This window comes from Hakea prostrata, chromosome 7, assembly GCF_041222555.1.
Source record: "Hakea prostrata isolate BN-2017 chromosome 7, UWA_Hpros_2, whole genome shotgun sequence".
In the NCBI taxonomy this organism is placed as follows: domain Eukaryota; kingdom Viridiplantae; phylum Streptophyta; class Magnoliopsida; order Proteales; family Proteaceae; genus Hakea; species Hakea prostrata.
In genome coordinates this window covers 21,496,301-21,512,753 of record NC_142606.1, presented here as the reverse complement: position 1 = coordinate 21,512,753, position 16,453 = coordinate 21,496,301, and the positions used below count along the sequence as shown (strand labels likewise).

At 38.2% G+C, this 16,453-nt stretch overlaps 3 protein-coding genes across 5 annotated transcripts; all 3 read left to right on the top strand.

The window, feature by feature from the left end:
• Nucleotides 1-2,379: 2,379 nt before the first annotated feature.
• LOC149010510 (histone H2AX-like) lies at nucleotides 2,380-2,985 on the top strand. The gene is made up of 2 exons (XM_089162130.1): nucleotides 2,380-2,668; nucleotides 2,764-2,985. Exons 1-2 carry the CDS (start codon nucleotides 2,471-2,473, stop codon nucleotides 2,983-2,985), a joined length of 420 nt encoding a protein of 139 aa, XP_089018256.1. The 5' UTR covers nucleotides 2,380-2,470.
• Nucleotides 2,986-3,279: 294 nt separating this feature from the next.
• Nucleotides 3,280-3,949, top strand: LOC149010509 (histone H2AX-like). Its single transcript, XM_089162131.1, has 2 exons — nucleotides 3,280-3,483; nucleotides 3,554-3,949. Exons 1-2 carry the CDS (start codon nucleotides 3,286-3,288, stop codon nucleotides 3,773-3,775), a joined length of 420 nt encoding a protein of 139 aa, XP_089018257.1. The 5' UTR covers nucleotides 3,280-3,285; the 3' UTR covers nucleotides 3,776-3,949.
• Nucleotides 3,950-7,124: 3,175 nt separating this feature from the next.
• On the top strand, nucleotides 7,125-14,867 carry LOC149010508 (serine/arginine-rich SC35-like splicing factor SCL28). Of its 3 annotated transcripts, none has more exons than XR_016174471.1 (7): nucleotides 7,125-7,523; nucleotides 8,192-8,269; nucleotides 10,017-10,181; nucleotides 10,301-10,365; nucleotides 10,489-10,528; nucleotides 12,877-13,061; nucleotides 13,198-13,754. XR_016174471.1 is itself a non-coding variant. In XM_089161853.1 (7 exons), exons 1-7 carry the CDS (start codon nucleotides 7,348-7,350, stop codon nucleotides 14,569-14,571), a joined length of 777 nt encoding a protein of 258 aa, XP_089017979.1. In that variant the 5' UTR covers nucleotides 7,125-7,347; the 3' UTR covers nucleotides 14,572-14,867. The 3 variants fall into 3 exon arrangements, 2 of the variants coding, with proteins under 2 accessions (XP_089017979.1, XP_089017981.1); XM_089161853.1 differs by lacking the exons at nucleotides 12,877-13,061; nucleotides 13,198-13,754 and adding exons at nucleotides 13,847-14,089; nucleotides 14,562-14,867; XM_089161855.1 differs by having other exon boundaries at nucleotides 12,877-13,754.
• Nucleotides 14,868-16,453: the final 1,586 nt, after the last annotated feature.

Genomic DNA, 16,453 nt, shown 5'->3' with positions numbered 1-16,453 from the left:
TTGGACATATCTTCCTTAATACATATGCGGATAAAACCAAAATAAGGTCCAATCATGTCACAATGGCACTAATCAAAGTTCAGTATGAATATCAATCATTTGATCCATTTTGAATGACTTGGACTACACCATGAATCACCAATCTTTGGTATTCTAACCTTAAGTCCTTTAACTGATTAGCTGAGATTGAGTGTATGGGATTATTACATCCTATGATCGCCAAGATAAATACAAGATGGAAACAAATCCTACGAACATGTTCAACCAAACTAATAAAGTCCTGTTGTCCTCACTCAAGTTGCTTGAATCGTTGTGGATTGTATGGATGATTATCAAAAATTATATTCTGCCTCTCAAAGTCTCTTGAGTAACTTGATATCACCAGTTTGATACTTGGGTTCGAAGACACTCTCCCTCATGCTGAGACATGATTACTCAATAAAGCACCGACAAGAGCAGGCAGCTTTTTTCACAAATAAACAGAATGCAATCACCAAAACCTATATCCCATTAAATCATAGATTGTTCATTGTTCATACAGAAATCTTGAGCTCAACCCTTTGTGTTTCCAAAGAGGATGGTAATGAATTTGAATAAACCAGATCCACCATCTTTTTGCTTTAAGGCTTATCCAGATTTGAGCAGTATAGCACCTCTTCTTTCTTCTGCTGTTGATCTCACATCAAGTTTGTTACCTTCTTGTTCAGGTTGTCAGATGAGAAGTATTCCCCGGACTGTGACAAGTGGGAGCCCCCGGTGAGAAATCCTGGCCACATCATTCTTCTCCATTCTCTTTACTGTCATTGCTGTTTCACGTTGTCACTATTTTTATATTGTTTGTGGACTGTTGGTGCTATCCGGCATGCTGCCATTACATAAGACCTTAGTAGCCAGCAATAGAGTACTGCTACTCAAACATCTGACAATCAGAAGGGGTGTAACTAGTGCATGAGGCTCCCACCACTGCAGGGTCAGGAAAGGCTCATAATTTGAGAGAAATAGAAGGGATATCTCTAGTGTCATGAGGTTGTCAGCATTTTTCCATTAAAGATGAGTACATTTTACTAAAGGAGCCAGTGTAAGGAGATGAATAGTTGGGTCAATTGAAATTCCCCTTTATTTTGGGGGTTTGGAGGGGTGGAGTTGGAAAGGGATTGATTAGGGGAAGTTTATTTCTCTGCCAGAAGAATGGACTACTAACCTGTCATCACAATTCCACACCATATAATTGTGTTATTCTTTCCAAACATCTTATCTGCTAAACAGGGATGTTGACTTGGAAGGTTGGTAAGACAAGGGAGAATAAAATCATAAATGAAACATTATCATAACTCATAAGTTAGGAGATACACCTATTGGTGACAAAATGAAGTTCAATTCAGATGGGTTGGCCATATCTAAATGAGGCACCAACGATGCAGCAGAGGAAGAGCATTATAATGCAGAATGGAAATGGTAAAAAGCACAACTGGAAAGCAAAAGATGACCTTGGTTTTTATGTTTATAAAGGACATAAATTGTGAAGTAATAGTTGCTATAGTTCTAGATAGATTTGTGTAACAAAGTAAGTTTCTTGTAGCAAACCCAAAATAGGTGGGCTAAGGCTCAGCTTAGTTGAATCGACATTCTCCTTGACCTTGTGAAAAGTATAGTGTTTTTCAATATTCTGTGTCACACCAGTATTGATCCAGTGCACACACCAAGGTGGGAGGATTCAGGTGTTTCCCTTTCTTTCTTTATAGCTTAGGGTTACTCAATTTTAAGTAAGGCTTTGAATCACATTATGAAAAACCTGAAAAACCAACTTGTTTACTGAACAAAAACATTGCCTCTTCCTGATAACAAACTCTCAGGTGCACTAAGAAGGTTATACGAAAAGGGTTGTGGCATCATCTGATCGATGACTGCCCAATTCAACAAAACACATTTAGAAATTAGAAGTTCAAATTTGTTACTGAACTAAATAACAGAGAAGACAAACATGAGAGATAATACAAGATAAAGACGTACTGATTCCATGATTCCATCTTCCTGTAACAGGATTCAAATTAAAAAAAAAAAAAACTAAACGTGCGACGGTGCGAGCAAGATTCCTGTTTGAATGCTTTCTTTATTCACACGCTTGAATGTCACCGCACGTGTATGATAATCCCAAAAGCTACCGCGAAAGCTTGGTATGAGTTGCGATTTGAACAAACACGAAAATCGAATGTTTGTTTCGTTTTTTCCCGCCAAACGCAGCTGAGACCGGCCACGTTGGCGATCCCTGTGAAATCAACGGACCCAATCAGCGTACAGAGTCAAATTACACAGTCCACAAAGCTGATACTACATAAACGGACCCTCTGTAGCTTACGAGTTTCAAACACTTCTGTCACAGATTCTGAGAGCTTCTGGTGTGAATTCTAGGGTTAAGGTTGAGCTAAACTGTACAAGTTCTTCAGATTCCCGTTCGAACAGAGACGCAGCGATGACTCAGGCGGCTTCAACCAAGGGTGGCCGAGGTAAGCCTAAATCGTCCAAATCGGTGTCGAGATCACACAAAGCGGGCTTGCAGTTCCCCGTCGGAAGGATCGCTAGGTTTCTTAAAGCTGGAAGATACGCACAGCGTGTCGGCGCCGGAGCTCCGGTTTATCTCTCTGCTGTTCTTGAATATCTTGCAGCTGAGGTCAGTGATCAGAATTTCCTTTTTCATGGGTTTTCTTTTTAAGTTTTCTTACGGTTTGGAAATCTGAGGAACTGTTGGTTTTCTTGATTTCACAGGTTTTGGAATTAGCTGGAAATGCTGCAAGGGATAACAAGAAGAGCCGTATAATTCCAAGGCACATTCAGCTCGCAGTGAGAAATGATGAAGAATTTAGTAAGCTTCTGGGAACTGTGACCATTGCTAATGGAGGCGTTTTGCCGAACATCCATCAGATTTTGTTGCCGAAGAAAGCTGCGAAAGGGAAGGATGTAATCGGATCTGCATCCCAGGAGTTCTAAGACATCCTTGTAAACAGAAGAGAAAAAAAAATACATTTTATTTTTCAGTTTGTTTTTATTTCCTGCTCACTTTTGTAAATCGTTTGGGTTTCAATATTATATTGAGACGGTTTTCAGTGTTAGCTTGTTCATTTCTTTCTCCGTAAAAATAGAAAAAAGTATTTTCCACTCTGGCAATCCGTGTGTTTCTTGAGGGACTAAATAGAAAGTAAAGCATCGTTTCTTGCGCGACCTTTATGAACCCGAGATTCTGCTGGAAGTCTCTCGTAGCAGTTCGTGGAGATTTGAAGAACAGAAACAATGAGCTCCCCAGCCTCAACGAAGGGAGGGAGAGGGAAGCCCAAATCCTCGAAATCGGTCTCTAGATCTCATAAGGCTGGTCTTCAGTTCCCCGTTGGAAGGATCGCTAGATTTCTCAAAACTGGAAAGTATGCCGAGCGTGTTGGTGCCGGTGCTCCGGTGTATCTGTCAGCCGTTCTCGAATACCTAGCAGCTGAGGTATGTGAATATGGTTTCCTTCTTTGTTTAATTTCCGAAGTGGTTGATGGATTTATGCATATTTTAACAGGTTCTTGAGCTTGCTGGAAATGCAGCAAGAGATAACAAGAAGAATCGTATTGTTCCAAGGCATATACAACTCGCGGTGAGAAATGATGAGGAATTGAGCAAGCTTCTTGGCACCGTTACCATCGCCAACGGGGGTGTTTTACCCAATATCCATCAAACTTTGTTGCCGAAGAAGATCGGGAAGGGCAAAGGCGAGGCTGGATCTGCATCACAGGAGTTTTAGTTTTTGTGTTTCGTCTCGCCGCTAAGGAGAGTTTTTGTTTTTTGCTTATACCTAGAGATACGATCTCTTCCAGTCTTCTGTACTGCTTGATGAACTTCCTGTTTCAAGGGTTATAACTTTTGTGTACGTTTTGTTGTGTATAATACTAAGCGTTCCGCAATGTTAGTGAAAATGTTTTCGGTTCTAACTTGTCTCAAGCTCTTCTAACTCTGCTGTTATTGCCGATGTTTTTTACGCTGAGCGAAAAATTGCAGTAAAGTCTATCAAAATTGTAGCAGCTGCGGATGGATTTTTCGAATGAATTTTTATAAAAAAATAATTATTGCATATAACAGGATATCGTTGATGTTCTTCCGATATGCAAGGGTTCCGCTTCTTTCTTTCGAAGATATCTTCCAAGGAGTGCCCAATGAATGTGGTGAGAGGTTGCTAATGTGGAAAGTTCTGATTCAAAGGCTTAGGTGACATCTTCAAATCCGATTTGGTTCCCATCTTCCCCCATGAAATCACTTGTCTTCCACATTTTGCGAGAGTGAAATCCCTTATTCCTCATTCACAATGGACATTTTTATTTTTCAACCATTTATAGAAAGGAGAAGTTGAAAGACTCGAACATTTGTCAAGGGATCCGCCATCTTTTAGAGCCATTTTTATTGGATTGAGTAGTTCAATTTGTCACTGTTAAATTATTATTATTATTATTATTATTTTCTTCTCTATGTTTTGGTAGGAATATTTTTAAAATTAAAATAAAATAAACAGTGACCTAAATTCCTTGCAACACTCCTTCCCACTACAAATTAGCCTCTCTCAGTCTTTTCTCCTTTTGTGTCTGCTCACATTTTTTGATATTTTTATACTTGGAAGTGCCTTGGAGAGGGGATAGATAGAACCCAAATCAGGCTTGAACATAGGTATTTGGGTATTTCCATGGGATTGCATTCCTACTAGGGTAAGATTTGGTGTTTTATCTTAGCCTTTAGATTAGCATTTTACATGTGGCAACCTCTCATCACTTGTTGGGCATTCTTTGTGAGAAATCCTTTTTCAAAGAGAGGAGTCAAACCATATACGCAAGTGTCATGGGATATATGGTACTGCCGAAAACTAACTTCTCAATAGTGTCAACATTCTACCAACCCTCCCCCTTCAGAAAAAGAAAAAAAAAAAAAAGACAAAAAAAAAGAAGGATAGTGCCAACAAGAGAGGACGCCTATAAGGGGTGTAGAGTCAGCAACACCCTTAGTTGAATGAGGATGCATATCTATTATGAAATCGGATGGAGGAGGGGGCTTGGTTCCATAGGGTTAAAGAGGAAGGAGAAGACAAGGCGTGGGATGTCTTACGGGTTGCACATAATGGAGTGGTGGAGGGGAATATGGAGGGTGGCAAGAAAAGCTTGGGTGGGTAGGTAGTGAGAAAGTGCTTATTAAGAAATAAATGAGTGCCTAGGATAGACTTTAAACTAAACAAGATTGGATTATGGGACCTTCAAGATTGGAGGCAGACTCAGAGCCAAAAGATGAAGTCGATAAGAGTCAGAGACAGTAGAGGTGGAGGAAGAGCGGGGAGGCTGGATTGAGGTAATCTGGGAAACAAGGCAAAATGGTTTGGTAACAGATAGGTCTCAACGCCAATTTAACCTAAACATGAACCGTTAGTCTAGATCAAACCCAACTAGATACCAAATCAGAACCAAAAATTTTCTAATGTTTGAGTTTGGTGCTTTTAACCCGAAACCAAAAAGCCCAAACTCGGCATGGACTAGTGGCTGACACCCTAGTTTTTACCATTAGCAATATGGTAAGAGATAAATTGGAGGGTTGAAGGGTAGAGCTGGAGAAGCTTTCGTAAAACTTAGGAGAGTTAGAAGTCTGGGAGGTTGTCCAAAGAGAGTTGCTTTTCAATGGGAAGAGTACACCCAATCAACCCAAAGGTAGTTGTGTTTGGAGGCTACTTTCTAAATAAGTTTGAGGAGACTCACACTATTTTAGTATTTTATCTTATTGATACCAACACCACCTTCATCTATGGGGTGATAGATTGAGGACCAACTAGTGGGGTGAAGGAATTTGTTTGTTTCTTCGCCCGTCAAGAGAAAACTAGAGAAGAGACTTCCAATAGCATGGATGCTGCTCATGGAGAGACTTAAGATGCCACACCAATAAATTTATGATGATTGGAGGACCAATCAGTGTAGAATAAAAGTTTGCCTACCCAAAGTTGGAGCTTCTTACGAATAAGATCTAACATGGGAATGCAATGGTGGGTAGTGAGCCTAGCAGGGATGAGGGGAAGGCCAAGGTATTTGACTAGGGGGTGCCAAGGAAAAACCCCGTGGCTTGGTGGGGGGGGGAGAAAGATGTTAGGAACACTCAATAGGAAATTTTTGGATCTAAGGAGGTTGGTATTCAAACTGAAGAGAGATTCAAAGAAGGGAATTGAAGACATGGTGGCTGTGGTGGAAGAAAACTTTGCAAAAGATCATCATATTGTAAGAAAAGACAAGGTGGTAGGTGTTTTTTACGTTGAATTTGGGAATGAGGGACATTAGATTTGAATTCTCTTGGTTTGAATGTCAAGGAGAAGATCTCAAGGGCGAGAGTAAAGAGGAATGGGGGGAAGAGATCCTTAGCGAATGCTTACACTAGAGGAGAAAAATCCTATGGGGGAGTCATATACAATGACATGGTAGGAGGGGGTAGATATACGAGAGTAGATCCAAATGATGAAGGGGCCGAGAAACCCATCAAGGATAAGACATCACAAATGAACTCCAATTGAAAGGAGTCAGTGGCTTTGTAAATATCAATATTAAAAACGTCGGTAAGGGGGAAATTTTTTTCTGTCAATACCCCTATACTCATTGGCCCTGCATAGGTGCGTGCATTATCTTAGAAAGTGGTATTGAATGTTTATAACCTATATTAGATCAACATTGATTAGGATCAATATCACGTAGGATTTTTTTTTTTTTGGGACATGAGCTTTATACATTGCAAGGAGATATCACAAATCCAAAACCTCTCCACCGAGAACTATGACTCTTACCACTCTACCAACCCTGCATTGGCATATCAGGTAGGATGTTAGTACTTAAAAACCATGTTATGAAGCACGTACCTTGGCAATAATGTCTTGCCTTTGATCCTGCTGAGTTTTTTTTTTTCCCTTAAAAATATTTCATAATTAGTTAAGAGTGTCAAAGGAAAAAACTTTGGAATTTTATCAGTAGTCGTCCGGTTCGGTTTGATTTCGGCCGAGCGTGGTTTAGCGAACGGACCGAGGTGAAGCAAAACCCATTATTCCACTAATTAGACTCTGAGACGGTTTAATCCAATCACACCATTCTCACCCTATCTCAATTCATCCAGTAAGCGCTGCTTGCCCTCGGTGTTCATGTCGGACACTCGTACCAATTCCCAAAAGCGCCATTCGTTAGGGTTCATATAAACTCTTTATACTCTTTTGTTCTTCGCCTTTTGAGGATTAAGGGATCTCAAATTCCTTTTGGGTATTCTTGATTTGTACTTAGGGTTTCTGTGAGGTTACGAACACTAGGAACGTAGAAGATGGGAAGGTATCGAAGTCGCAGCAGGAGTTTCAGTCCCCGTCGTAGCAGAAGCCCTCCTTATCGCAAGAGATACGACGACCCTAGGGATAGGTACCATAGCGGTAGTAGGTCTTACAGGGATAGACGATCTGGTCCTTCTGGATTGCTTGTTCGCAACATTGCCCTGGACGCAAGGTATAAACGGTGAAGTTAGGTTTTTAATTTTCCGTTTCTTGCTCGCTGAATATTTAGTGTAAAAGTTTATATATTTCCTTATTGAAGTTTCTTATTTGCGCATGTCTTTTCTGTACTTCTAAGTTTCTTTGCTCGTGTTCATCATGTTATGGTAGCAATTTTTAGTTTTTAGAGTGGTTGAGGCATGTACATGCTAAGTAGAAGACGCTTTGTAGTATCCTGGCCCTCCTTGGGCGAGTGTAGTGTTGATTTCCACACACCCCTCCCTTTTGAGTGTTTTTTTATTTGGGAAGGCAGGTTGTAAATGTGTGATTGGATGTAATTCCATTTTGGAGCCATGTCAATTCTAGCCAGCTAAAATGTTTAATCAAAATGCTGGCGTCTGTGACTGCTGAGGAAGTTAGGTTAAGTTTTTCCCCGCCAGGTTTGGAATGTTCTTCAGTGTTCTTGGTTGGGGGTGTACTGCATACTATTTCTGCTTTCTTACAGAACTTGAGAGCTTCATGCCCTTAATTTTGGATGAACATTGACTAATATCCGTTTACGTCGTTCTTGAATTCTCAACATTGTTTGAATCCTTCTTTCTTCTCCTTATGATTTAGCTAAATCGGTTTAGCAGTTTTTAATAACATCTGAAAATTTGATTATTGTAACTGTTTGTTGTGCAGGCCGGAAGATCTTAGGATCCCATTTGAACGCTTTGGTCCTGTGAAGGATGTTTATCTCCCAAAGAATTATTACACTGGGTGAGTTTTGCTTCAGCACTTGTTGCTTTTCCTTGCTCTCTGTAAGCTGGATATATTGCAAGGAATTTTTTTTAGTGGGATGGTTATGTGCAATGGAGGCCTTTCGACACAAGTGGTTTGATTCAGGTTGAAGGGCTAAGAAAGCTAGAGGCAGCACTAAAATGATTCTGGCTTTAGTGGTGATGACATGCAACAAGTTTGAATTTCAAGAGAGTTGATCATAAAAAATGGACTCATTTACCGTATCCAAATTTTAGTTGGGATAGGCTGACTTGAGTATGGTTGTCTTTTTTTTGGGGGTGCTTTCTTGTGATTACACTATGCACCATTTATGTACTTAGGTGCCGTTAGGTTCCTTTGGCTGATATGTAGCCTATTGTTGTGCAGACCTTTGTTTGACACTCTGTCACCTCACTTGATATGCACAGCTACTTAGCCTCTAGTTCAGTCTCTCCATGGATTTGTGTTCAAACTGTTTATGTTTTGTTTGATTAAACATTAGCCAGAATTGATTTAACTTGTTAACTCTGTATGTTAAGAGTTGAAGCAATGCCATGTTAGAGAGTTTAGAAAATCATGGTTTTGAACCCACCAGGTGACGTGTGGTTTTTAGCCTGAACCTTTGCAATTATAGATTAGTTATTGACTGCAAAGTTGTTTTCTGAAATTTGTTTCTGAAAAATTGAAAAAAAATTAATCTATCAATTATAATTCCGGAGGGGTAGAACAATAGGTAAATGACCAACACTTCTAAGTAGGAAGTTAGAGTTTAAATCCCTTTTAGATCAGGGGCGAAGCCCCAAGTTATACTATCCAATACTTCCATCCTGAACGTATAGAATCTCGCCTGTTCAAATAAAAAAATTTAAAAATAAATAAATAAATAAAATATATATATATATATATATATATATATATATATATATATATATATATATATATATATATATTTGAATCTATCAATTATATTAAAAGAAGAAAAGTAAAGAAAAACTATCAATTTTTAACCCAATAAACAAATGGAAAATAAAAAAGACTCAAATATATTGATTAATAATAAGTTCTTAAAGTCAAAGGTTTATAGCCTTCAAGATTAACCATATTATTAGCAGGCATTGACTGCTGTACTTCAGGACTTTAATATTGCTCAATTATATGATCTAATAAATTCATTTGATGTTAAAAATTTTATTAAACCAGATATTTTTTTATACAAATGGGAAATATAATTTCTTTTATTTATAAGTACCTATTTCTAGTCTTTGTTTCTTTTCTGGATGCTGCTTTGTTTTCGGGTACAACCACATTATGTACTTGAGGGCCTGTTTGGTTATGTGAATCCAAAGATTTGAAATCTCTAGATTCACAAATGGGAGATTTTTACCCGTTTGGTTGTGTGAATCCCTAGATTCATTAAATCTAGAGATTCACCTTTTTACACTAAAAACGTGAATTTGTAGATTTATGGGTATGAGGTGAAATCCAGAGATTTCATCCCTACTATCAAAGCGTTAAACATTTGAACCATAATTCAAGAAATATTTTTTTAGGATAAATCTACAAATTTCATTCCAAAAATTCAAGCTAACCAAACAATTAATTTTATGAACCATGACTCCAGAGATTTGAAGTCTATAAATTTGAAATCTCTAGATTTTTGAAATCTACAGAATCAAGTAACCAAACAGGCCCTAAGGTAATTTTCAGGATTTCACATCAGCTAATGTTTATGAATTTGTAACCCTAGGGAGCCTCGGGGCTTTGGGTTTGTTAAGTTCCGCAATGGTGATGATGCTGCTGAAGCCAAGAAACATATGAATCATCAAGTTATAGGTGGACGTGAGATCACCATTGTGTTTGCTGAAGAGAACAGGAAAACTCCTCAAGAAATGCGACAGACTGCACGTGTAAGGTACATGTTCTCATCTTGCAAATTTTTGTTTTTTTTTTGTGTGTGTGTGTGTGTGTGTGTGGATCTGTAGGAATTTCCATTTACCACTAGGCTAACAATATTTTGCTTTCATTTTGTAGTACACGATATGAGGGAGGCTCTAGAAGGCGATCTCCACTGAGGTCTCCGAGACGTCGATACCGATGTCAGTTCCATAATTCTTAATATTCAGTGTAATTTGCTAGTTCATGTTTGTGCTTCCTGAGGTCTGGATTGGGTTAATCTTTTTTTTATCAGTGGGAGACTAATGATATTTTCCATGTGACAGCTTATTCACGGTCACCTTCACCACCCAGGCATGGCTCAAGGTCTGCAACCATTCATTGCTTATTAATTTATGATCTCTCCTTGATGGTTTATGCACTTTGGGTTCACTATCATTTAGAAATGAAAAACATGCATTCATGCATTGGATCTTAATAGAACTATCATGAAGCATCATTTGATGCATGTTGATTGCGGTGAGATGATTAAATCTGATCTCAAATCTAATGATCAGTTTCTATGAGAGTAATTATCAAGTTTCACTAATTAATTTCCAGAATTTAAGCCATAATCTAATACATTCTGTTAATAGAGATCAACAAGGTAGATTTAGAGAGGAAGGTAGTCAACAAGTTGTGGTGAGAAAGATTAGGAGAAGATTGAGAGTTTAATAGTAGGAGAGAGAATATAAAAAATAAATTCTGGGATATTGGACTGTTGGTAGAGGAGGGTGGGATTTTCATTGTTGTCCATTTAATTACGAATGGGAAGGAAAAAAGGAATGCTAGTGATCTCACTGATTGGTGAATGGATTTAGAAAACAAGTGGATGAGAAGAGGAAAGAGATAATACTGCGGGCAAGGTGTGACAAAGAAACCATTTCAAAACTAATAGATAGCCTTCCCAAAAAAATCCATAATTTTTCTTTGGCCGGGGGGGGGGGGGGATGGGTTGGGGGTTTCTGGTTTTTGGATCTTGGGTGTTGCACCACATATCTTGCAATTCTCTACAGAAGTTCCATAGCAGTAGTTAATCTTTAAATGGATTCTTAGAGACCTTGGAATGTTCTCCTTGCAAAAGCATTGCATTTACATTGTGGTTAAACGTGGAACGGTGAGTCTGAATAGGGTGAATGTACTTGCAAAACCATTGCAGTTCATACTGGAGTAATTTTTTTGAACCATCTCTCTTTCGGATATTTGTATGTATCCAACCCCATTTATTTTGGATATTTTGAGTTGTATAAATGAGTTACACAATTGAAGGACTAGTACTTGCTGATATGTGTACTTGAACTGGTATTTTCTGGATTGCAGTTAAAAGAATGCATATTTGAGTTACCATCAAATTAAACTGATTGAATCTCCATATGCTTTGAGCCATATGTTGTATAAATGAGTTACACAATTGAAGGATTAGTACTGCTGATATGTGTACTTGAACTGTTATTTTCTGGATTGCAGTTAAAATAATGCATATTTGAGTTACCATCAAATTAACCTGATTGAATCTCCATATGCTTTGGGCCAGATGTTGTTATTATTATTTCTTTATAGTGGTTTTGGGATAATACTGGCCTGGGCAAGTTTCCATTCTCCTATGGTTGCTTATATATGAACTGGATATTTAATTTCACATATTTGGTCGGAGAATATGTGATCTTCCACAAAGCACAATTTTTTTCATATTCATAGGCCACTTCAGGAATAATTGATTGAATCCTTTAATCTGTTGTGATGTCTTTGTCCTTGTGCTGTTAAACTGATGGCGTTGGTGGACTGACTTCGGGTTCCTCCACTCAACTTAACCCAACATAACCCGACATTATACAAACGAAATGGGCTATATGGATCCTTTTTGGCCAATCAACTTTCCATGATGCCATTCAGCTTTCTAGTTAACCTGTGCTTCTTTCGTCTTTGCTTCTCATGGGCTCATTTTAGTCCCCCCTGGCTTGCCAGTTCTTCTAATCCAACTATCATTGTCACTGGAACATTTTGAAGGTTCTTTGCTGCATGTCCGTATGACTTCAAATTACTCTCCTGACTTTTGATTTGTCAGAACTACTTGTACTTTTCTACTGTTACTTTTCGAGTCTCATCTGTGTGAATATTTGTAGTTCAGCTGCACCAGTTTTGTTTACATACTGTTTCTTTACGTCCAACTTTGAACGTCATGCATCCTTGCCTGCTCAGGTAACCTAATATGATTGCATTTATTATACTTTGGTTAAACCCATTTTATGAGGTTTTGGTGGGGTCAACCCCCCCCCCCCCTTTTCTCTCTCTCTCTTCTGGTTGGAGGCCAGGAAGGGAGTGCTAGTGTTTTTGTGGGTGTGTTGAAGTTGATTGCTAATTCCCGCCCCCCCTGGATGGTTCTACATTAATTTATAAGGGTAGTGAAATACTTTTAGGTTTTCTTCTCATGCTATTCCCAAGAAAAGGAGGGGGCAATCGGTTTTCCTTTCCCCTCTATAAAATTGGTCTCATGAGTAAGCCATCCTCTGGCATCTTGTCCTACTTAGTAGTGCTTTAACAAAATATAACCATCACCTTGATGGCCCATTTGTATGATTCTTTGATGTATGCTGCTTGTTCTCTCGAAGGAATGAAACATATGTTATATTCCTTTGGATTTGAATGATATCTGCTGGCTGGTCTTGTTCGTGCAGATTATAAAGTGAATGAGAGACTTAAAGTATTCATCGATTAGTAAAGACTAAAGTGAAAAGAGATAAAGTGACTACTTGCATACATATCTATCAAAGCCACTCGAGAAGTATTCATTACTGAACTCATCTTCATCAACTGTAACCAACGAATGGCTTGGGCTTTCCAAAATTTTGGATTTTGGCTTGTAAGGCTCAGCACCACTAAATTGAACTGTCAAACCCATGGTCTGTGAGATAGATTGCAATCACAAGAAAGCTTTATTTTTCCTTACATTATGCAATTTTTTAAAATTTAATATCTTGGTTTTGCATACTATCCAGTTAAGAAAGAATCTAGAGCTTTTAAAAGCGAAAAGAGAGAAATCTTGATCTCCAGAGAATGGGAGCCCATTGAAGTCAATTTTGCTAGAGGTAGAGGGTATCTCTTTTGGATTGGGTGCCATATTTTCCATCAAGAAGATAATTTTGGTTTTAAAGAGATGGGGCAAAGAGCTGTGAAGTTATCAGTTGCTGACAGCCACCTCCCTCTGTGGTAGAGCATAACTCAAGAGTTTGTGGACCAAAAGTTTGTTATTTTTGTCAGAAATCTGAAAAATGGTGCAGGTAAAGGTCATGTTTCCAGTACTTGGATTCTGAATGGAGATTTAAGTAAAGGCTTTTCTCACTTGGCAACAAATGAACTGAAATCGGTTATATTTACTTATTGCATTATTCAAAACTTGCTTGATTATGTCATTGTTTTGTGGTGCAATTTTAGGGGGTCATGGAATAGTTTAGGCTCATTCATGAAGAAGTGAAGATGAAGGTGTTGATTATTGTATATCCTGCGTGGATAAATCCTTTATGCTCGTGGACTGGTTTTTATCTTTTCTATAATTTACTTGTATATGCCTTTTGTGATTGGTAATTACTGTTGCAGTATATACACTTCAAATTTTGTGTTAAGTTTTGTTTGTGCTGGTAAAAGCAGAGACAGAGGCCGTAGTGCTAGGGATGATTATTACTCGCCATCGAGGTCAAGATCCAGGTCCAGGTCAAGATCAAGATCCATCACAGGCTCCCCCTTGCCTCGCAATGGAAGAGACTATAGAAGGTCCTTAAGCCCAGAAGAAAATGGTCGGAGTCCCCCAAAGGAGAGAGGCTATGATTCAGATCACAGGCCAGTGAGTCCAAATGGGAATGGTCGGAGTCCATCAAGGTCCCGTTCTTACAGGTATATTTCAGTTAATTTTGCCTTCAAGTTGTATACAATTCGCTTCCCCTACCAAATCCCCTCTCCCTTCCTTTCCCAACCCGTAAGTGTTGTCTCAACTTTTTGTGGGTTGCACTTTCACAATTCTGTTCAATTGAGAGAAATTGATTCAATTATCTGTGTTTAAATTTGGGTCCTGGTACACGCTTGAGGTCTATTGGTGTGGAATGTGGATCAAGAAACGTAAGAGTATGTATGAATTGATCAAAGTTGGAAGTTACTTCACTGTTGAGATCTGAGTTTCTCACATTGTTTTAGTGGACATCTGAGATCGAATGGTGTTTTGTAATTGGGTGGGGATGGGGTTTCTAGTCATTGTGGATCGAGATGTATACATACGAGTTTGTCTTTATTTATCTTAATTTATATTTTGTGAAGTGTCGCAATTGAAGAATTGATGAACTGATTGATCCTTTATTCTTTGTTCATGCAGCCCGCGCTGATTAAAGCTCCAGTTGCTTGGTGTTACTTTCAAGGGTCTCTCTGGTGGTGGTGGTGAAGTGGCCAAGGACTCTAGGTTAGGTATGATGTAGGTTAAGGAGGCGTCAAGAGTGGGATACATGGCTTACATTTGTAATTATGTAGAGAATTCGATAATACTGACTCATCTTTGTTAATTGACTTCGACATTTTTGTTCCTATGAGATCCTTTTGGAAATTCCTGGCAACAGCTGCTGTAGAACTATTTTTCCACTTGGTTTTTGCTTCTCTTTATCAATCCCCACCTCTCTCTCTCTCTCTCTCTCTCTCTCTCTCTGCTTTTATAAAAACTCTTGTCTTTAGTTCTTTAGTTCTTCAGTTTTCTTTGTCCGAAGGCTATGAAAGAAAGTATAAGCTGTCTAATTTCTTTGCTTCCAGAATTAGATGATGTGGCATTCTGTGTTCGCTTATTCGATTTTCTTGCTGCAGCTTCTCATTTTTCTCCGAGTTTCAGCTGCTCTTAATGTTTTTGATCAAGTGCTCCTAGTTGAATCTCTTTGTTAGTTTTTATTATAGATTAAACATATTCAATTCCTGCCCTAGGAGGCGTTGGATTGGTGCATAGCCCATCACCAGTATTTTGGCACTGACCATGTCCTTTAGATTGTGGACTGCCTCCTAATTGTAGTGCCTTCGCTGCAAGTGATAAGAGCGCGGCTTCTCAGTTTCTAGCATTCTTTGCCGTGGAACGGGGCATTTTTCACTTGTCATGGCCCTTAGATAGGAGTGTGGATCATCTTATAACTACTACAAATTATGTGGGAATTACAAGTGAAAAATAATAAAATTATTTAAAAATAAATAAATTTCATCACCCTAATCTTGTGTGTCCTTGTAATTCGTCTCTTTAGTGTTCACGAACTAATTAAGTATAATGTCAATGAGAGGCCACATGGCTTTAGGCTCTTTTTGGTATCAATTATCATTCTCTATTATGCCTATTTAAAAGAAATTAGTATAATAATTCATTATTGGTCAATAATGAAAAAATGGCTTGGTGAATTTTGTCAAAAATAAGTTATAGAATGAAAAATGAGTCCGGTGTCAAAATAAAAAATTGTCAGTAAATAATAGTGAGCAAATGATAAAAGACTGAAAAAGTATGGTTTTTATGAAAAAAATATGTATTGACTATTTTACCCTCATCTTAACTATAATTTTTTTAGTAAACTTGTGCATAAATGAAAAGAATTAAATTCTCACCATAATTCATAATAGACAAAAAGTTCATTATGGATTTTGGAAGTTTTTCTATTATTTAAAAAAAAAAAACTAATAATAAATGCCAAACAACTTAAAATAATGAAAAACCTTATAATTGAGAATGATATTTGATACCAAAAAGAGCCTTAAGCTTGCAGGAACTGTGCGTTTTGTAGGCGGTGAGTAAGTTGTGGTGGTTTAGGTCAGTGTTATAAGGTAACTAGAATTGGAGGTAAAGGTAGGATCAGGAGTATGGCACACAAGTGAAATTTAAAATTTGTTCATTTTGAAGTAAGTTAAGTGTAATTTGTCATAGTGGATGTTAATAACTAAAATAGTCATTCTACGCTGACTGGTCCGACTAGCGGGTTCAATACAGTTGTCTTGACCATATTGTTAATGGACGGTCCAACCATTGTGTTAAGGCTGCCCGATCAAGAGAGACTTTTATCACCTATCAATTATCTAGAAGGATAAGTCAGGTAAACAACTCTTCCTAGGGTTACTTCCCTAACACACTTTTTCTTAGAGTTATATTCAGTATAACTCGGTATCTAATCTAAAGCTATATAAGCATCTCAGGCAGACTCTATGTAGTAAGTATTCATATTTTGTGAGTAGTTGTGACAGGAAAGGGCGAAC